The sequence below is a fragment of the Mytilus galloprovincialis genome, chromosome 9 (assembly GCF_965363235.1).
Source record: "Mytilus galloprovincialis chromosome 9, xbMytGall1.hap1.1, whole genome shotgun sequence".
Taxonomy (NCBI): Eukaryota; Metazoa; Mollusca; class Bivalvia; order Mytilida; family Mytilidae; genus Mytilus; species Mytilus galloprovincialis.
The window spans coordinates 59,587,181-59,610,671 of NC_134846.1; the positions used below are offsets into that span (position 1 = coordinate 59,587,181).

General features: G+C 33.7%; 1 protein-coding gene across 5 annotated transcripts in view; it reads left to right on the top strand.

The window, feature by feature from the left end:
* The first annotated feature begins 14,232 nt into the window (after window positions 1–14,232).
* Window positions 14,233–23,491, top strand: part of LOC143045464 (uncharacterized) — a 39,260-nt gene continuing 30,001 nt past the window's right edge. Inside the window, exon 1 of one of the 5 annotated variants that reach the window (XM_076217982.1) lies at window positions 14,233–14,278. In XM_076217982.1, the coding sequence (XP_076074097.1) occupies window positions 14,250–14,278 (29 nt within the window). In that variant the 5' untranslated portion in view covers window positions 14,233–14,249. Of the gene's footprint in view, window positions 14,279–15,230; window positions 15,278–21,937; window positions 22,096–23,491 lie in introns of those variants that run through there. The other 4 variants (XM_076217988.1, XM_076217986.1, XM_076217983.1 and 1 more) reach the window with 4 other exon arrangements.

The window sequence follows — 23,491 nt, forward strand, 5'->3', positions numbered from 1 at the left end:
AATTTATTAGGTACATACAACAGGAAACTGACCTATTTTTTATTTGCCTTAAATGAAACTGCACATAAATATAAGGATCAATAAATTGATAAAAATAGAATTTGTAAATAAAATTACCCCTTTTTATACAACCGCAAAAAATTTTGCAGTCGTATATTGGTATTACATTGTCGTGGTCGTAGTCGTCTGAAGACATTTGTTTTTTGCACAATAACTTTAGTGTAAGTAAATAGAAACCTATGAAATTTTTGGGGTTATGGTCCTAACAATTCAGGAGTTACGGGCCATAAAAGGTCCAAATAAGCTTTTTTTCTAGTTTCTAGACAATAACTGGTGGAATGGTATATGGATCACTCTGAAATTATACCACAACATGGGCCGATCAAGCCATCTTAAAAGGGGGGGTCCTAACCCAGGACAAAGGGGGGGTTCCAACTACATGTCCCCATTCAAATGCATTGATCGTCCAAAAAAGAAGGGGGTTGCAACCCCCAGACCCCCCCCCCTTGGATCCGCGCCTGCACAAGTTTCCATTCCACAAAGGGATGATTAGGATTTGCTTTGAGGGGGGTTAAGACTCAAACTGTTTAGGAATTGGGGCAAAAAGGGTAAAAACAAGGGTTTCCTGGTTAATGGTTAATGGACAATTTAAAAGAAGTGTAAGGGAGGTAATCCAAAAACATAACTGTACAAAGTTGTTCAAAGATGGATTACCTCCCTTACACTGCTTTTAAATTATCTATTTTAATACTTTTATGATGTATTTAAATGGGTAACTATGGTTGCAAACTCCATTGGAAATTTTGAATTAGGTTATGACCATATCTTGAGGAAAACATTTTTTTTTGTAAACAAAAATGGAGGGGGGGGGGGGGGGAGGTAAAAAAGAAATTTGTGTGGGATGGGCAATTTTTTCTCATTTCAGATTTCAAATATTAAACAAAATCTCTTCAAATATTTTCAAATATGTATTTTTTTTTTGGGGGGGGGGGGGGTCAATATACAACAGAATAGTGTATTGCACAAAAGCAAAAAAAAGGGGGGTTAATTTAATTTAATTTTATTTTGGGGGGATCAGTTCACACAGACACAGTGTATTGCACAAAAGCATAATCTTGAATAAATATTCAAATCATATAACCTATTCTAAGTTCTTTGACCAGAGTTTTTCTGTGTCAGAAACCTATAATGTGTCAAATATTTAATTACAATCCAAATTCAGATCTGAATCAAGCACAAATATTGTGTCAATTTTTGTCCTAACTATTCAGGGTTGGACCTCTGAGTTGTATCCAGCTGCGCCTAGCGAAGTTATTTATTACTTTTAAATGGACTTATTTTTTGGCAGTCAACCTTACACATTAACACTTACGAATTTAATTACAGGTGAGGAACCTTTTCCCATGTGCCTGTTTTGTTTTGTCTTGGTGCAACAAAGCCGCCATATAGAGCTAAATTAAGTTACAAAAAGGTATGCTGTTTTGGGCATAGCCAATTAGGCAGCAACCATTTGATTTTCGGGGGGGGGGGGGGGGGGGGGGGGCTATGGTTTTTTTTGAAAAAAAAGTTTGTTTCCAGTTTTTGGAGAAAAAAATAATTTGTTTTTGATTCTGAGAAAAAAAAATTGTTTGTTTCACCCTCAGCTGCCACTATATGTAATGGTTAAATTGAAAGAAAAAAATTGTTTTCGACTGTCGCGAAAAAAAGTTTGTACAGAAAAAAAAAACATAGCCCTCCCCCCCCCCCCCAGAAAATCAAATGGTTGCTGCCTTACATTAACAATTTGTTTGATTATTATTACAATTTTTGACTCCAATAAAATCTTAATTGACTATGATTGTCAGTTGTCTTATCAATGGTTTGTGGTTCTCTCTGACTACTCCAATAGAATCTTAATTGACTATGATTGTCAGTTGTCCTATCAATGGTTTGTGATTCTCTCTGACTACTCCAATAGAATGTTAATTGACTATGATTGTCAGTTGTCTTATCAATGGTTTGTGATTCTCTCTGACTACTCCAATAGAATGTTAATTGACTAGGATTGTCAGTTGTCTTATCAATGGTTTGTGGTTCTCTCTGACTACTCCAATAGAATCTTAAATGACTATGATTGTCAGTCTTCCTATCAATGGTTTGTGGTTCTCTCTGACTACTCCAATAGAATGTTAATTGACTATGATTGTCAGTTGTCCTATCAATGGTTTGTGGTTCTCTCTGACTACTCCAATAGAATGTTAATTGACTATGATTGTCAGTTGTCTTATCAATGGTTTGTGATTCTCTCTGACTACTCCCAATAGAATGTTAATTGACTATGATTGTCAGTTGTCTTATCAATGGTTTGTGGTTCTCTCTGACTACTCCAATAGAATATTAATTGACTATGATTGTCAGTCTTCCTATCAATGGTTTGTGGTTCTCTCTGACTACTCCAATAGAATGTTAATTGACTATGATTGTCAGTTGTCTTATCAATGGTTTGTGGTTCTCTCTGACTACTCCAATAGAATCTTAATTAACTATGATTGTCAGTCTTCCTATCAATGGTTTGTGGTTCTCTCTGACTACTCCAATAAAATCTTAATTGACTATGATTGTCAGTTGTCTTATCAATGGTTTGTGATTCTCTCTGACTACTCCAATAGAATGTTAATTGACTATGATTGTCAGTTGTCCTATCAATGGTTTGTGGTACTCTCTGACTACTCCAATAGAATGTTAATTGACTATGATTGTCAGTTGTCTTATCAATGGTTTGTGGTTCTCTCTGACTACTCCAATAGAATCTCAATTGACTATGAGTGTCAGTCTTCCTATCAATGGTTTGTGGTTCTCTCTGACTACTCCAATAGAATGTTAATTGACTATGATTGTCAGTTGTCCTATCAATGGTTTGTGATTCTCTCTGACTACTCCAGCTTCCTCCACCTATAAAAGTGACCACTACAAAGTGGCATATAGTGCAGCAGATACAGAGGTGAAAGTGACCACTACAAAGTGGCATATAGTGCAGCAGCTACAGAGGTTAAAGTGGCCTTCCTCCACCTATAAAAGTGACCACTACAAAGTGGCCGATAGTGCAGCAGATACAGAGGTGAAAGTGACCACTACAAAGTGGCATATAGTGCAGCAGCTACAGAGGTAAAAGTGGCCTTCCTCCACCTATAAAAGTGACCACTACAAAGTGGCCGATAGTGCAGCAGATACAGAGGTGAAAGTGACCACTACAAAGGGGCAAAGTGGCATATAGTGCAGCAGCTACAGAGGTTAAAGTGGCCAAACACACCAATTAATCAGTCGATAATTACATGTATGTAAGTGTTACAGGAACCACTTTTGTTTATTTTCTTTTGTTACATCTTCTGACATCGGACTCTGACTTCTCTTGAACTGAATTTTAATGTGCGTATTGTTATGCGTTTACTTTTCTACATTGGCTAGAGGTATAGGGGGAGGGTTGAGATCTCATAAACATGTTTAACCCCAAGTCAGGAGCCTCTGGCCTTTGCTAGTCTTGTGATTTTTAATTTTAGTTTCTTGTGTATAATTCAGAGTTTAGTATGACGGCCATTATAACTGAACTAGTATACATATTTTTTAAGGGGCCAGCTGAAGGACGCCTCCGGGTGTGGGAGTTTCTCGTTACATTGAAGACTCATTGGTGGCCTTCGGCTGTTGCCTGCTCTATGGTCTATAACATTTAAATCTTTGAAAGAAACAGTCATACCACATCCCACAAAATTTGATTCTATTCAAACATTTATTCCTGGACAAACAATTGTTTTTAACATTGGTTCACTAGAAATCATTTCTACGAAGGTTGAAATCCAAATTAAAAAACAATTTGTCACTAAAATCTCTAGTGTAGCTTTTATGGCAGGTTGTTCTGAAGATACCTTGTGGATTTTTTACCAGAAGGTATTACAGAAGGTTAAAATGGATGAAAAGAAATTGAAGATAATTTATCAAAAAGAAATCAAAATCTATGATATGGCATGTTCTTTATCTAACAACTTCCTTCTGGTGTCTGAACTGGTGTTATAAAACAGATTTAATACTAGTCAAACCGACGAAGTGACCAATTCTAAGTATGTAGTAAGTGGTTTAATGCCTACATCTGTTCATGTCAGCTCTGATGGTAAAGTCAATGTTGGTGCTTTTAGTGGGAGGTTAGTTTAACATCCATCTGTGGAAAGACGGGTTGTTATTGTAATGAATAGAAGTGGCCACCATGAAAATTGCTATGAACATGACAGACAAGGCAATCCTATATTTACAAATATTCTTAACAAGAATAGATAATTGTTACATATGTGTAGTAGACAAGACATCTGAAGATGGTAGAGGCAGATGGGGGTCAATGATGTTTGTGCATCTTGCCAGACAAGGGCCTATGATTGGTAAAATAATATAATGTCTAATGTGTATCAAAAAAAATCATGTATTTTAATTTCCTGAAATGTTGTACTGGTAAAAATTGAAAAACAAACAAAGAAAGAGCACATCTATAATACTAAAAGTACGAGGTCCAATTTGTCAGCCGTCATCGGGTAAAAACGACAAATCAAAGAATTCAACTCTATATATAACTAATATAGGACAATGGTGTAGATTAAAATTGACACCACTCCAGAGCCTTTTGTTTTCAGCATAATTAATATTGCCAAAAATTAACAAGTTCCGGGTCGAATCCGATACCGATACAAATAGTATATTCAGCTATTACCTTATCTGTACGTTCCGCATTTGACAGGCGCACCACCAAACGGTGTATTTAGGATTTTGCTATATACACGGGTCATAATCAAAGGACTGACACTACTAAATTCAATCATTGTCAAATTGTTCCCTGTTGTAGTTTTATTCATCAATCAGCAAGACTTTCTAAGATAACTAATATAGGAAAATGCAGTTGATTAAAAAATACTCCATTGATTCCTGGATAGCCAGGACCTTTTGTTTTCCAAATAATTAATATTTCCAATAACTGATAAGTTCCAGGTCGACGGGTTCAAACAGAAAGATTTGAAAGCAGAGAAAACTGTGTATCTTATAATCGACATGACTTATAAGATGACAATACCAATTACTTAAATAAGGCTTAGGCATAGTTATATCCTTTAATTCAGTCACGGACCCGCGATATCACGGGTGTGTACTTGTATTATAAAAAATCAAAGTGCTGGATAGCACCTGTGGAAAGTTTGCAATGGTATATGTGTATCATTTCAGATAGGTTGTAGCTGTGTATTATTTCAAATAGGCTGTAGATTTGTATTACTACAAAATTTTATAGGTTGTAGACGTGTATTATTTCAAATATGTATTTAATCACAGCTTTGGTGTTTTCCCCTAAGCCATTGTCTCATCAGCAATTATCAAAAATATAACTTTTTTACATATGTTTGTCATGTAAATTTTTATAATTTCTATTGCAACCTTAAACTGTTAATTTGAAATAATGAAATATACAGAAAACTCTGTTAAAAATATGTCAGTGCCCAACACACATCATATAGTGAGATAGTATGTCCAACTACCGACTGGGTCGATGCCTTAGGCAAGTTTATTGCTATGGCAAACTTTCCAAAAACTATGGCTTTGATGGAAACATTACGAATACCGGTCGTTAATAGCCATTTTGCACATGCAGGTGGGGTTTTCCGATCTAATTCATAATATGTATAAAAAAGAAAGAAAAAAAAATATGTCAGGTAACTTAAAAAATCAGAACACGGTATGATGGCAAAAAAAATCACTTTCCTTATGCATGGTAATCGAGTTGGTAAAACAGCATCGGACAATTTTCAAAAGCCTTTAGCAGTTCCGGAATGGTTTGAAATGACACTATTTTGCATGCAAATCAATTTTGTAGTTAGCTGAGTAAGTATAATTTTGATTATGCAGATATTTAATGGTTTTATAGCATTTTGTTTTATGTCGGTGCTTATTTTTGAAAGTCATTATAATATTAACTAGTTTACCCCAACTGCATGTTTAATGATCTCGTGGATACGGATGTTTTATCATTAACGGAATAAATAGATTACACAAAATGTTATAGGGGCATTAGCTGTCAATTTTATGTTCACCGATTTGACTCAAACTCCCATATTTCATTTAAAACATACTAAAACGTATATCCAAATTATAAAAAGTAAAAAATAAACAATTTAGGATGCATGGACTCGATAAAATGTATCAGATTTTCGTGTACAAAATTAACAACCGAAAATCAAATGACTTCAAAAGACAGCCGACGGTCATATATTACCCGATTAAACATATTTAATATAGACCACGTGCAATTGGATTTTTCTAGGTCTGTTTGATTTCATATTATAATTTAAAAAAAAAAGGTTAATCATCGTTTTCTACCTGCATAAGAATACGTTTTTGTAGATCGTATCAGTCAACCAAATGGTTCACCCTTATTCGCTTCAAATGTCAACATTCCTACAGTTCCCTGAAATAGCTGAACACGCCTATAGTTCATGTGTTACCCATTTAAAGCCAAGCTAATAGTTTTAACTATATACAAATCATTGGTTTATTCGATGATAGCTTACCAGAATGATGTCCAGGTGCCCTCCACTGTTATGGTTGTTCACCATACATCGAATGAGTTATCTGTGGCTTCTTGTTCATTTTGTAATTTGAATAATGCATGGCATGTGTATGAAGGAAGCTTGCTTACTAATATTTGCATTAGACACTATCAGAAATGTATAATACAGGTTATTTTCTTATTTTCTTATTCGTGGCCTCAAACACAAATAAAATATTTATGAACAATTACTAAACACATATCTAGTTGAAACAGTTCGAATCACCTAGACGAGTGCACAGCAAAGTCTTATCTTATTCTTTCAGCTGTCCTCAAATCACCTTTCAAACACAATCTGCAGCCCCTTCAACATACACGTATTACAAAAATAGAATCATTTTCATAACAGCGTGGACAAGACAATTTCTTGGCGCCCTCAACCAATCAACCAATCTATATAAAAAAAACAAGAAACGAGAAACCACATCAATAAACGACAACTAATGAACATCAGATTCCTATAAAACAATTTCTAAACAATGGTCGTTTAAGATCTGTACTTTGAAAAAACGTAGTGCGTTTACAATATTTTTTTTTTTATTGAAACGAGTTTCACACAAGAAATGGTCAAAATATGAAAATACGTCAAGTTGAGATAAGGAAGAACTTCTTCAGCTCAGTCGACCAAAGCGCTCCCTTAAAATAGTGAAAACTAGACTAAAAAACTAGCTGTCAGTGTCAGATAACTGCGAGTACTCTCAGATCTGTTCGTTGTGTCTTTTTGTGTCGGGATGTATAAGTATCCGGCCACGTCCACTTGTATTTTTGTCCATCTGATGAGTTAAGCCTTTTTCAACTGACTTTTATAGTTCGTTCTTATGTTTTACTGTTATACCACTGTCCCAGGTTAGGGGGAGGGTTGGGATCCCGCTAACATGTTTAACCCCGCCACATTATTTATGTATGTGCCTGTCCCAATTCAGGAGCCTGTAATTCAGTGGTTGTCGTTTGTTTATGTGTTACATATTTGTTTTTCGTTCAATTTTAAGCTCACCTTTCCTAAAAGGAAATGTGAGCTTTTGCCATCACTTGGCGTCCGTCGTCGTCCGTCCGTCGTCGTCCGTCCGTCGTCGTCGTCGTCCGTCCGTCCGTCGTCGTCGTCGTCCGTCCGTCGTCGTCGTCCGTCGTCGTCGTCCGTCCGTCGTCGTCGTCGTCGTCGTAAACTATTTCAAAGATCTTTTCCTCTGAAACAACTGAACCAATTCAAACCAAACTTCATCTGATTGATTCCTAGGGTATCTAGAATAAAGTTTGTGTTTTAATTCCCATTTCATCAAAAAACATGGCCGCCATGGCTAAAAATAGAACATAGGGGTAAAATGCAGTTTTTAGCTTATAACTCAAAAACCAAAGCATTTAGAGCAAATCTGACGGGATAAAATGGTTTATCAGGTCAAGATCTATCTGCCCTGAAATTTACAGATGAATCAGACAACCAATTGTTAGGTTGCTGCCTCTGGATTGGTTATTTTATGGAAATTTTGCTGTTTTTGGTTATTATCATGAATATTATTATAGATAGAGATAAACTGTAACAGCAAAAATGTTCAGCAAAGTAAGATTTACAAATAAGTCAACATGACCGAAATGGTCAAATGACCCCTTTAGGAGTTATGGCCCTTAATAGTCAATTTTTAACCATTTTCCGTAAATCTTAGTTATCTTTTACAAAAATCTTCTCCTCTGAAACTACTGGGCCAAATTTAACCAAACATGGCCAAAATCATTATTAGGTATCTAGTTTAAAAATTGTGTCCGGTGACCCGGCTAACCAACCAAGATGGCCGCCATGGCTAGAAATAGAACATAGGGGTAAAATGCAGTTTTTAGCTTATAACTCAAAAACCAAAGCATTTAGAGCAAATCTGACGGAGTAAAATTGTTTATCAGGTCAAGATCTATCTGCCCTGATATTTTCAGATGAATCGGACAACCCGTTGTTGGGTTGCCGCCCCTGAATTGGTAATTTTAAGGAAATTTTGCTATTTTTGGTTATTATCTTGAATATTATTATAGATGTAGATAAACTGTAAACAGCAATAATGTAATGCTTGGGGTATACAATGTTTTTTTTTATACTTTCATCATAAATTATATTATGAACATGAGACAAACGAGACATTTCAGTGTGTCCACTCTTGTTTTTGCTTTTGAAGAAGATATGACAGAATCGAAGAACCATTTATATAAATTGAAAACCCCAAATAATCATTGATGGAAGATTTAAGCAAAAAAATTGAGGTGAGCGATTCAGGCTCTTGAGAGCCTCTTGTTTACATAAATAAGGCCGTTAGTTTTCTCGTTTGAATTGTTTTACATTGTCTTATTGGGACCTATTATAGCTGAATATGCGGTATATGGGCTTTGCTCATTGTTGAAGGCCGTACGGTGACCTATAGTTGTTAATGTCTGTGTCATTTTGGTCTTTTGTGGATAGTTGTCTCATTGGCAATCATACCGCATCTTCTTTTTTATAATGTCAGACGAATGATACTATTTTAAATGCCATTATGGATCCCAGCCCCAAACGAACACTTTGATTTCACTTTATATATAACAACTATGTTTTGTCAATAACTTGGTTTATATCAGGTTAATTAGTGTAAATGTGTATTCATGTGGTTTTTTGTTTAAATGTACTTTAATCATTCTAATCATTTTCTGTGCTTTATTTTGTAATTCATTTGATTGTATAGCTCAAATTTTGGGCACCATGATTGGTTAATAAAATTATCTATCTATCTATCTATCTACTACGGAAGCCGATAAGGGCCATTCAAAAAAAATTTTTATGTCGTAATTTCGACATAACATGTCGTTATTCTGACATCGCTATGTCGTAATTTCGACATAACACGTCGTTATAACGACATCGCTATGTCGTAATTTCGACATATCATGTCGTAATAACGACATCGCTATATATAAAAGAGGGCCCTCATGGGGTTTTTGATTATGTGATTACTTGGCCGTTTTTTTAATGATTATTTGATTATTAAGCCAAATATTTCATGATTATTTGATTACCTAGGACTGTATTTTTAGTTTATGATTATTTGATTACTAAAGATAAGCAAATATTTAATGATTATGTGATTATATTGGCAAAAAAATGGTGATTATGTGATTACTAGGACCCCCCCCCCCCCCCCATGAGGGGCCTCATAAAAGAATATGTATTATGATTGCCAAGAGACTAAATGACACAGAAATTAACAACTATAGGTCATCATAATGCCCCCAATAATTAGAAAAGCCCCCGATTAGTCAGCTATAAAAGAGGGAGGAAAGATACCAAAGGGAGAGTCCCCGAAATGCTGTGTGGCAGACAGTGTTATTAATTAAGTATTAGCTCCCTTGGTAAAACTCAAAATTTCATATTTAATGTATTTCATTGTTAAATAATTTACATGAAGCTTAATATGTATATATTTGTTAATTGCATAGCTTTTGCTATTTGAATTCATTGGTTAAAGATTTTTTATTTATATTGTAAAGTTTAATATTTGCATCGTCGCAAAATCTTTGGTTACCTTCTTTGGATACCTTCAGTGAGAAACTTATATATTTTTTAAATCACATCTAAGTTTTAGAAGTTATCTGCCGTGGAAGGGCTGTACAGCCACACGAGTTTGAAATAAACAAATAAGACGTGGAAATATATGAGGACTGACATTGCATGCGAAGCATTTCATCTCCCTTTATATATGCGCAAACTGCATGGCTTCTTGTAATAAGAGTGAATTGAAGTATTGATAGCTCTATTTCTACTTTCAAACGTTGGGCACGGCATTCCTACAACACGACGTTACACTTAAAACATGCGGCGTCGAAGAGGGTTTTTGACTTCGTTTAATTTTTGCAAGTTTTATTCGGTTTTTTATATTGTTGGTTGATTCTGGTTCTGTTCGTTTTGTGATGTCATTTTATCAAAAATTACCTCGAGTTGTGGAAATCGATTTAATAATGTTTACCCTTTAAGTTATTTCAACTAAAAATGCAGTACTGTCGCAAGTAATGTAGGAAGGAAAGATGGGACGGAAGTACATGTATACGGTTTTCCATATTTTTGTTTTATCATAGGATGTTTAACTTTCAAGGTGCATATCATCTGTCATTGTAAAATTTCTATATCTTAATTCAACCAATACAAATATATCTGACACTGCAAGTAAATCGAACATTTTTACCCTTGGTTAAATTTGAATAGAATTGTATTTTCCCTGCCACATAAGTTGTCGAAATACACTCCTTCAATTACTTGAACCTTGGCTTGAGAATTATTTCCCAAGTCATCAATAGCGTTTAACTTCTGATATACATTCTAAAATATAATAGTAATCTACTCCTGGATCGTCCGCGAAAACGGCAAATATAATCCCGGGTTTTTATTAATTCGATGAAACGGTTTTCGTTGCTGTTTGGGATTCGTCTTTCAATTACCTCCATTTCATGCACAAGTTTATATTGACGAAAAGTTCCGGCTTCGCTAGTACAGGAATTATTTTCATCACGACCGTTATAACATGAATAGCAGGACAAATCGTGAAGTAAAACATTCCGTGAACTGGTATTAAGTCTTTTAATATTGGTGATTGCACCTTACTGAAGTGACGACTTTAAATGATCTATTTCGGAGTACTTCCGTAAAATAAATTTCAATTCGCATTTTACATTTAGAGGACTGTCTTGGTGTCTCCAATTTGTCTTTGCAAAAGTTGGACGAAGTTCATGTAATGGGATGTTTTCCCCATTTCCCAATTCTTTTAAATAAATCGTTAAAAGCTATAAGCGATTAATAAAAATTGCAAAATTTAACCTGTGTCGAACCTATGTCCCCAGGCGGAGTCTATAGCAACATGCACTATTCTTTTTTTTCGGCAGCAATCATCAACCTCTTTTTCCAAATTTCATAACACGATTTGTTTTAATTATCATGAACATTTAATTGAAACTTTAGCATATGTAACGTCGGAAATTAGCGTCATTAGGATTTTAGACGTTTTCAGACGTTTGGACAAATTGGCTACCGTTTTGTAATGTGTGGAAGCATTTTATTCCTTTAAGACCCAAATATGTAGGTAATAAGAAAAGAATCTTGGCATTTTTTACTCTTCGTGTATCTAACTTTTGTTTTTATCAATTATAAAAAATACGCGTTAACTGCTTTGAAAAATGAAATATCAACTTGGACAAAATGGCTACCGTTTGAAAAACGACTGTGTAGAGAAGATTTTATTGAATCAGCAATATTTGAACTCACATGAGGCAAATATTTGTACTTTTGTTAGATATTATTATTGTCTTACTCTTTTTATTCATTTTCTGCTATATCTACTTATAAAATTCACTTTCAGTCGTTGAGTTAATGAAAAACGTCGTTGGACATTTTTCTTATTCCAGCTTAATATGCAGCCACCGAGTCAAATGAAATTTGGCAAAAATAACGGCTTTAACGGCACAGAGAACCAACACAGTCGACTCGTTGTTCCTGCCAAGAATCAAGAAGATCAGAGAATAAGAAATAGGATCACTATACATAAGAGTTAAAACAGTTTTTCATAAATGTAACGTTGGACATCCGTTTTTTCCACATAGCTTTCTTATTTTAATTCTCAAATAAACTAGATATTACGATCAAGAGCTGTAAAAACATAACTTAAAACATATACTGAATTTGTTACAATATTGTTTCGTGTTTTCTAACATTTTTATTTTTATTTTGTTTTGCGGATGAAATTTCGAAGATTGTGTTTTAAATCCTAGGCGTTGTAGGAACATCGTACCCAGCGCTTGAAAGTAGAAATAAAGCAATCAATACTTCAATTCAACCTTAAGACAAAAAGCCTTGAAGTTTGCACTTATTTGTAGGGAGATGAATAGCTTGACTTGCCTTGGTAGTAATGAATGTTAGACCTAACATACACCATCGGTATAAGTACAACAAATGGAAGTTTTTTAATGACCTTGACTGGCTATATATACAGCCCTTGCACGGTCGGCTTGGTATAAGTATTGCACGGTCGGCTGGTGTAAGTACATGGTATCTATAAAATATATAAGTTTCTCACTGAATCTATTCAAAGAAGGTAACCAAAGATTTTGCGACGATGCAAATATTAAACTTTACAATATAAATAAATATCTTTAACCAATGAATTCAAATAGCAAAGTCTATGCAATTAACAAAATATATGTACTTATTAAGCTTCATGTAAATTATTTAACAATGAAATACATTAAATATGAAATTTGGAGTTTTACCAAGGGAGCTAATAATTAATTAATAACACTGTCTGCCACACAGCATTTCGGGGGCTCTCCCTCTGGTATCTTTCCTCCCTCTTTTATAGCTGACTATGTGGGGCTTTTCTAATTATTGGGGGCATTATGATGACCTATAGTTGTTAATTTCTGTGTCATTTAGTCTCTTGGCAATCATAATACATATTCTTTTATATATAACGATGTCGTTATTACGACATAGCTATGTCGTTTTAACGACATAGTGATGTCGTTATTACGACATGATATGTCGAAATTACGACATAGCGATGTCGTTTTAACGACATGTTATGTCGAAATTACGACATGGCGATGTCGTAATAACGACATGTTATGTCGAAATTACGACATGCTATGTCGTAATTACGACATAATTTTTTTCTTTTCGAATGGCCCTTATCGGCTTCCGTAATTTACTACTTTATATATTCATAATTGCCGAGCTGTTTTTTTTTTAATTTTATCTAACCAATTTCATCTTTTTGTATTCTGTGAATTTTAAGTTAAAGATGGTAGAATGTGCTGAATGCCAGTTGTGTAAATGAGACAGTCTGATAGTGTAAGGACTATAGGTGACTTCTAGTTGTTAATTTCAATGTGCTTTGGTCTTTTGTGGAGAGATGTAGCAACCATACTAAATCTTCTTATATTTTATATGTTATCCATATACTAAAAAAAAGTAGATTGTAGAATATTGCTGATCGTAGTATGCGAGATAAATTTTATTGAAGAAGAAAAAGCGCTGCCTGATGCAGTAACATAGAGGTCACGGGTTCGAGTCCCGAAGAATTTAGTAAGCTTAAAGAATTAAAAATAATTTGTAATGCACTGTCCATGTTTGTCTCTATTAGTTGAGCAAACCGACTATCTTTCAACGTTAACTTTTCTGATAAGTTAAGTTGAAAAAACTTATTGGAGGTTCGATTTTGAAGGGTTTTTTTTAATGCTTATTTCGAGTCATAAATGTCTATGTACAGTTCTTGTCATAGTCGAAATTTTGTTTGACGGCATGTCTACTGAGAAGTCATACTTTGTATACAAATATCAAAATTAGATGTACATTTTCCTGTTTAGACATTTTATACTATGGACTTCTGATATTAATCAATATATATTTCTACAGACATTCCCGTTTTCGATGTACAAAAATCATGCAATTTGGACAAATATCTGCATTAAATTTTTTATCAAATTGTGTTTTTATATGAAATGATCTGATGATAAAGTAATGTGCAAAAGGTAAAACACTTTTCATAACTTATTTATAAATAAGTGTAAGGCAAGACAAAACGTAATACGTTCGTGTTTACTCCGTGTTTACATCTGATTTTATTCTTTCCGGAAGCGGGTTTTTATGAAAACAGAACAGAACGTCTGCAAAAAGTGAGTTTTACATTCAATATATATTGGATTTGACGTACGAATAAAGGTTTAAGATTCATTTCAAGCAAATGAAAGAAGCACCTGTTATCATTAACACGTTTTATATCTAAATTTAGACACCTGAGTCTTGACACATGCCTGACATGGGCAGTGCATAAATGTCATTATAATCATGTATAATGATGACTATACCATGAGGGTGGTAAAGGGTTATTTTCGTGCAACGTTTTCACCTTTTTAATTCAGGTGTTCTCGTGTTTTGTCATTTTTTTTTTCTATTTATCGTTTTCTTGTGTTTGATTCGATGTTTCCTCTTATTTATTTTCTGTGTTTCGTTTCGGTACTCTTAATTTTTCGTGCTTGTCCTGAATTCGATTAAAAAGTAAACCCAAGTCATCCCAGATATTAATAGCTCTCTTCATTAATAGCCTATTCCTCATGAATAATGTTTTTTTTCCCCCTTTTCAAATAGGATGCACTGAAATACCAGACTCTAAAAGGTGACCACAGGGTCTTGGTGTCCATTAATAATGACTGCATGATCTCCAAGAATGACTGAGTAATAACTTTTTTTTCTCTTAGTATTTACGATTTTATTTCTCGTGCTTTGTTTATCCCAATTTTTATTTATCGTGCTATTTTTTTGCTATTTTTTTTTCAAGTGTTTCTGTGTTCAGTACCCCCCTTTACCACCCTCTACCATGTATATCACTTCGAAACTGTCTCTGAAGATAAATGTTACCTTACTGCAACACTTGCCAAAACCTTAAAAAATACCTTGACAGTCACCTTAAACACATTAGCCATAAACATGATAAAAAAACATACCTTGACACCTGCCTAGCCTATAGCTACTGTTATAGTTTGTTAAAACATATTTATTTATAGTGGATTGGGAAACAAGTTTTGCAACTTATTAATCCCTTTCCTCTTTGCAGGTGCGAGTGCTTGACGTTAAACTGAAGCCAACACTAAAAATAAGATACAAGGACCCTAAAGGTATCTTCGCCTGAATCTGGGTCCATTTCAGCGTTTGCCCAAAAACACATTCGCACCCATTCACGTTCGCCCCCTTTCACTTTCGCACCGTACACGTTTGCACCCTTTTTATAGTGGTTTTGTGTTTAATAACTTTGTAATCAAGTTATGGCAAGTGTATTGCTATAAATATTTTTTTTGTTATCATGGTTATTGTCTCAAAATAAAGTGAAACAACTTTTTTTTTAGTGTTGAATAAATCTTAATAACGTTTTGGATATTGTATTGCTATAAAAAAAAATCAAAAGAAAATCATTGTTTCTAAATAATGTGAGATTCCGACAACATTTTTTTTGGGTTGAATAAATCTTAATCATGTTTTGGTTAGTTTATCATGGTTTATTGCTATAATTTTTTTTATTGTTTTAAAATAAAGTGATTCCGACAACATTTTTTTGTGTGTTGAATAAATTTTGATCATGTTTTGGTTAGTGTATTGCTATAATTTTTGTTTTCATTGTTTCAGATCAAAGAGACCAAGCTGTTATGACAATTATGTTTTGTGTTTTTCATTTAAAATCTACAATGTTTTACTCATACCACGCTAAATTCATGCAGTAATTACATCAAAGCAATTTAAAACAACAATCATAATTTTCTAATTATTCAACTGGAGTTTGATTTGAAATTGGGTGGGAACATGTAGGGTGTGAACAGACCTTGGTTGCAAATGTGCATGGTGTGAATGTGTAGGGAGCGAAAGTGTATTGGGCTCGAATGGACCTGATAGCAGAGGCAGATTTAGAGCCCCCCCCTTATAGGGGAAAAAACTGGTTGATTATATAAGGAATCACTGAAGCCTCTTAGGCAGTCAGTGGACCCCCACTTATAAATATTTCTAGATACGCCACTGGATACCTCCTAACCTCATGGGTTTTCGTGCTATAAAGAATGCATTGTGACGTCACAATTTCCTTTGTAAAAGCATGCATAATACGATTTCATATGTCATACTAAAACATATGATCTGACCATAAATGTAACATAGTGTATTTTTTTATATGGATAGGTACTTCACAGATTCCCTTCAGCTATTCTGTGACGGGTTTGTATGTGCACAAGTTGGTCATACTTGATTAGGGGTGCTGATTTAAACTCCTTGGTTGTAATGACACACACTACGGATTCCATCACATAGTTCCAATCTACTGCAGTGCACACAAAAATAGAGTTTTTGAACTGGTCTGTCTTACTTTTTGAAACTATGAATGCTTTTTTGTTGTTTCCAGAGGGAAAAAATGTCGGACAAGTAAAAGCCATATCAAGCTTGTCCAATGGGACAAATAAAATCATTCTTCCTAAAATGAACTAATCCAACTTTGATGATCAAAGTAATAAACAAAAAACAAGAATTTTCAGGGACTATATATCGGTACATGTGTGTAATCACTGGTAACTTCAGTGAGTACATTGTATATACATGTATAATGCCTAAAATTTACAGGAATTATGCATCACTAGAAAAAAATGTCAGGGATATATATATCTGGAACGAAGAGACAATTAATAAAATTTAAATAATATCTTATTTTTAAAACATATTGATGTTAAAAAACAGAAATATTAAGCACTATATTCTGATACATGTATTCCTATATTCGTTTATTTTTATAAGACCGCAAAAATTAAAAAAAATTTTGGTTGTATATTGGTATCACGTTGTCGCCAGCGTCGTCCGAAGACCGATGGTTTCCGGATAATAAATTTAGTATAAGTAAATAGAAATCAATAAAATTTGAACACAATGTTTGTTACCACTTAAGAAAGGTTGGGATTGATTTTGGGGGTTATGGTCCCAACGGTTTAGAAAATAGGGGCCCAAAGGGGCCCAAAACAAGCATTTATCTACTTTCAGGACTAAGTTGTGTATTAGTATTTCAATTGCTCTGATATTGTACCACAATGTTCATACCATAAAGCAGAAGGTTGAGATTTATTTTAAGGGCTATGGGGCAAACAGTCTAGGTACTTAGGGCCAAAAAGAAGCATTTTTGTAGTTTCGTGACAATAATTAATGTATAACTGTATGGATCTCTCTGACATTGTACCACAAGGTTCCATATAACAAAAAGAAGGCTTTGATTCAGTTTGGGGTTAATATTCCTGAACATTTAGGAATACATTCAGTCTTTACGATGAACTGTTAAATCTACAGGCCCAGAGCTCAATTTTTGAAATTTTTTAGTTAGATTCTGTTGGCCTCTAGATATGATTTTTACAGGCCCAAGAGCAATTTTACAAGCCTGGGCTGCCACTTAGCGTGAAGGCTGTACATTGTAAGGGGCCAAAAAGAAGCATTTTTCTAGTTTACAGCACAAAAATGTCAGTATTCACCTCAAAAGCTTACAAAACCTTTAAACAGACTTATTAAGAAGGGATATAGTTACGATACTGTTGTCAGGTCATTAAAGATTGCATATTTTGGCTTTAATATTGATTCACTTATAGGGTCTTTGCATCGGAACTAAACACATTTATTTTAAAAAAAACAGTTATTGGCATGACACTGGTTATGTTCTTCTCATATATTTTATGATAGTATGATACTAAACCCCTAACGGGAGGGATTGTGCCTGATATTCATATGATGAAGACATAATCTTTCAATCAGTTTAATTGATGTCTGGAGCTGGCATGCCAGTTAACTGCTAGTAGTTTGTTGTTATTTAATTAAATTTATGTATTATTGTCATTTTATTTATTTTCTTTTGTTACATCTTTTGACATCGGACTCAGACTTCTCTTGGACTGAATTTTAATGTGCGTATTGCTATGCGTTTACTTTTCTACATTGGCTAGAGGTATAGGGGGAGGGTTGAGATCTCATAAACATGTTTAACCCCCGCTGCAATTTTGCGCCTGTCCCAAGTCAGGAGCCTCTGGCCTTTGTAAGTCTTGTATGATTTTTAATTTTAGTTTCTTGTGTATAATTCGGAGTTTAGTATGACGTCCATTATCACTGTACTAGTATACATATTTTTAGGGACCAGCTGAAGGACACCTACGGGTGCGGGAATTCTCGCTACATTGAAGACCCATTGGTGGCCTTCAGCTGTTGTCTGCTCTATGGTCGGGTTGTTGTCGCTTTGACACATTCCCCATTTCCTTTCTCAATTTTAATAACTTGGGTTTAAGTGTATGGATCTTTCTAAAATTATACTTCAAGGTTTCTTACTACAACGGAAAGGCTGATATTGAGTTTTGGGTTACTTTCTCCAAGGGGGGGGGGGGGGGGGGGGGAGGGAGTTTCAATAAGTGAGGGGTCAAAAAAGGGGCCCAAATAAGCATTTTTGTAGTTTTCAGTCAATAACTTTTGATTAAGTGTATAAATCTCCCTGAAATTATACCATACTTCAAAGGGATGGTTATGGGGGGTTATGGCTCAAATCATTAAGCAATTAGGGACAAAAAAGGGGTGAAAACAAGGGGTTTTCTGGTTAAAGGACAATTTAGACAATAAGGGAGGTAAAGCAATTAAAATTTAAAGAATACTGTTATATATATATGTTTGATTACTTGATTACCTCCTTTACACTACTTGTTTTCAAAAGTGTCAAGAAGAAATGTTCTATTGCACAGTATTGTGCAATAGATTTGTTAGATCTTGACCACATTTATTTTGTGACAAAAACCTATATTATGTCAAAAATTTGATCTCAATCCAAATTCAGACAGTATCAAGCTTGGATATTGTGACCAAATTTGCCCCAACTGTTCAGAGTTCGACCACTGCAATCGCTTAAAGCTGCGCCCTGCGGAGCACCTGGTTTATGACAGTATCTGAAATGATCTGAATGGGGGTCCCTCATTTCTTTATTCCTTATTAAGATAATTTTTTATATACTGTATTTTTTTTGTCTATTCTTTATTTTTAGCTCTTTATTTTGCACTCTTAGGCGTATCCAAGAAGGGCCTATTCTCCTGTTTTTTGGAGAAAATTTGGTTGGTTATATGGGGAATCACTGAAGCCAATTAAAATTAAATATCTGCACTACCTCATTTTTTTGGCTATTCTGGCATAGAGACTGATATAATTATATTTAATATATAGCAATTACATTTCATCTTCACACTGCTGTACATGGTACAAAAGACCGGTGTCTGAGTCTAACAGTAAAGGGCTGCCATAACACATGACAAATGAATCTATATTTTAAATGGAAAACATGATTATGGACAGACATGCACATAATTATTTTTCCAGTTTCTTGAGAAACTTAGGGGTTAATAAATGATGAAAAAACACCCCCAAAAAAAAGAAGAAAATTTGAATCTCATCAGGAAAGCTCAAAATATTTGAACTTAAGGATGAGTTAGAAACAGAAACAATTAAAAGGAACCTAAAACAAATAGGCAAATCATTGCCTGCTCAATGAATTTGAAACCTAAGCTTCTAAATAATTTCAAAATATATAAACGAACAATTTTAGAAAGGTATGTTATAAATAATGTAATTATGGAAGTACTGACTACTGAGCTGATGATACCCTGGTATTGACCTAGGGCTGTAAATAATGCAATCAACACGTTATAAACTTCATGCATCCAAAAAGCTTTTCTGGATTTACCTAAGGTCCTTCATCTGGAATGCTCAATGCCAAATATTTGAAAGCCAAGGATGAGTAAGAACCTGAAACATTTGAAGAGATATAACAACAAAATGGACCTAAAAAATAGCCAAATCAATTTTACGTTCAACTTTCGCTGAGGGAGTTAAAACTTAAGTTTTCTCAATAATTTTTAAATATTTTAAAAATTGACAATTTTAGAAAGCTATGTCAGTACCGAATCAAAGAACTGACTACTGAGCTGATGATACACTTTGGGACTGATTGTCCACCAGCAAGTGTATCCACCAAGTGCTGTAAACAATGAAAACAACACAATATAAATTTCATGTATTCATAATTCCTCTATATAATTTGGTCTCTGGTAAAAAGGTTGACTATCATACCACATCTTCTTATTTTCATATGTGAGTGAATTTTTCAGAATCAAATCAGGGATTATGTAGAATCCCTAATTTTTTAGGGATTTTGCATAATCACTAAAATCTGACATTATTTATCAATAATACAAAGATTCTCTGCTTGGTACAAATAAATCAAATACAGACAAAAAGAAATCAAATGTATTACATCTTTATGGTTTAAGCCAGGATTGTATAGTAAGAAGCCTTCTTACTATACAAATCCTTGAACCAATAAGTGGATAGTTTTCATACCCTGTCTATTTATCAAGTCTTATTAAAGAACAGATTTTCTGATGATATTCAGTTAAATTCTATTTAATTAAATTTTTGTTAAACCGCATTAACTCATAAAACAAATAAACTGTTTAAAACATTTTAAATTGAAATTAATTTAATACCAAAATAAATGCACAGATCATGAAATTTGCTTTAAAACAAAGGGGATGAAAGTTAAGCATAGAAATTCTGCTTAACATCCAGAAACACAAACAGAACACATGCTTGACAGATTGAACACAATTTCGAGGGAAGCTGGGATATGATTTTGTTTGTTGATTGTGAAAAAGGGGGCCCCAATAAAAACATAATGGCCATTGTTGAAAAGGAGAATGTCTGACTACAACACATTATGTGTAGAAAATACACAAGGTTCAATTTAAGGTGAATGATTGGCATTTTTTTAGCACCTTTAGATGTTTTTTTTTATATTAAGCACTTTATTTTTCTTCAAAATGCAGTAAAATCAGTGTGACCTAAGGGGGGCCTGCTCCAGACATGCTTCGGTGCAATCTAATTAAAATTAAATATCAGCGACCAAGAGTAAAGAAATGAGCGAGTGCAGAGATTTTGATTTTAATAGATAAGCCAGAATAGCAAAAGGAAATTATATTTAGAAAAAAATATTTTTCATTCAATTAATTTTGTTATAAAATGATAAATTGTGTGCTCAGTTGATACAGAATGTTACAAACATGAGGCCTCTTTGGACTCAACTGTTTTGGAAATGATGATTAAATCAATTTATTTATTAATCAAACTTTCCTGCAAAATCAATTCAGTGTATTCAGTCTATGATTGTGTATTATAAATATGAAATTAATAAAATTTTAACAGTTGATAATATTTTCAACTTTTCTGACAATATGAAATTTATGGTAATTATTTCAATACTAATAAAAAAAATTATCAAAAAGAACAGTGTAAAATATTTTTGCAGAAAATTCTATATAAATTTTTAATAGTGTTCTTTTTAAATATTTCTGAATTTCATAATCAATCTTTTCAATACTAAAATAGTTCCCCTTTCATGAAATGGTTGATTAAAAAGTATTTTATTGTGTATAGATTAGTATCTTGCAGTGCAACATTCAAAACTTCAAACCAATGGCCTTGGCCTTTTTATCAGACTTTAAATCATAATTATTTACAATTATGACTAAACTTGTAGACAATACCTCTCTAAAATATATTCATGTCATTCTAACAATTTAAAATGACAGATTAACATTGTGTATTTGCTTACTATTGTCATGGAAGGATTTAACTTTATCAAGGATTTATGTTTTAGTAATGAATGAACAAGCACATGTATTTGTTTACATTTGTTTCTAAATATAGCAACCAATTAGAAAGCATTATCAGCAGGCGTCGCCTCTTCATTTTAAAGGGACAAAAGATATCTTCATGTAAATTTCATTGATTTACATTCATGTGTCAAAATAAACCCACCGGTGATGAAGCATTGATTAGAGTCAGGGGAATTATATTTTATTTCGATCTATTACATAATGAGAAGCAGTAAAGATGGGTAAGTAAACATACGCTACCCTTGGTTATTGGAATGCATCCAAAATTGCCCTGGCTCTTTACTTGACAGCTAAAACCGCTAAAGCCAAGGGTGAATTTTGTAAACCGCATTTAAAAAAAAATACAAATTGTATGAGATAGTGTTCTATTTGAGTTATATATTCCATGCATGAATGAACACAAAAATACATAAGTGTTTTCACACTGTTCTGTCTTAAATTAAAACAATATAATGGATGCAGAAAAATTTATTAATTTATTCAAGACTGGACATCCAGTGCTATCCCTCCAGTAATTTGATTTTAACATGCAAGATTCCTTTGAACATTTTTGTGATTAATTAGGTTAGACAAATATTTAATGATTAAGCAGATTTTGGTACCAGTATTTAATTACTTTGTAAATGACTGTTTCTCTGTAACTTTTATTAAAAGCAAATTTGGAATTTGTAAAAACAATAATTAGAAAGATTATTTTCCGGATTAACAAATTATAATTTTCCCAAAATGGTGAGAGATATTTATGTAATACAGAGCAAGCACATAAGAATCCATGGATCCAGGGTCAGTTGTTGACTCATCACTTTCAAAACTTGTTGGTCCTAATTAATTGCATCATGATAATAAACTGTTTTATCAAATGAGCATACATGTACATAACATCATTTAATCATATTATGGCAAAACTTTTTTATGGGGCATTACATGTATGTTCTTCTGTCTGTGTGTCCGTCACTTCTGTTTGTTCGTCCAACCAGCTGTCTGTCCTGGTTTAGGTTAAAGTTTTTGGTCAAGATAGTTTCTGATGACTAGTCCAATAAACTTGAAAACTTAGTACACATGTTTCCTATGATATGATCTTACTAATTTTAATGCCAAATTAGAGTTTTGACCACAGTTTCAGGGTCCACTCACGACTCCACTGAAGAAAGAATGTGGTTGTGAGAGGGGGTGGCGTCCGTGTTCTATGGACACATTCTTGTTTTCAATTGAATTCATTGCTCCACTTTTTCATGGAGACTGAAATGATGAATTATATAAAAGGACCTTAAGAGCTACATATTCGCAGCTATATAAATAGCAATAAGATAAATTTCTTCTTCTCACTACAATGTATTAAACTCACCATAGCCAAAAGTTATGAGTCGCTGGACTCACTATCAAAAATCCTTAGTAAGCTTAAGAAACTCAATTCTTTAATTCCTTTTTTTTTCTATAATTTAAAAAAAAATGTTTTGAAGGCATTTATGGTTGGATTTGATTTTAACAAATTTCGTTTTTGAAGACATGTGTACTGAATTGTCAGATGTATTTTTGTTTGAAACCAATTTTATTTTTAATATGTCATGTATGTACATGTACAGTATAGGTAGCATTTACAGGTACATTGTATATGGT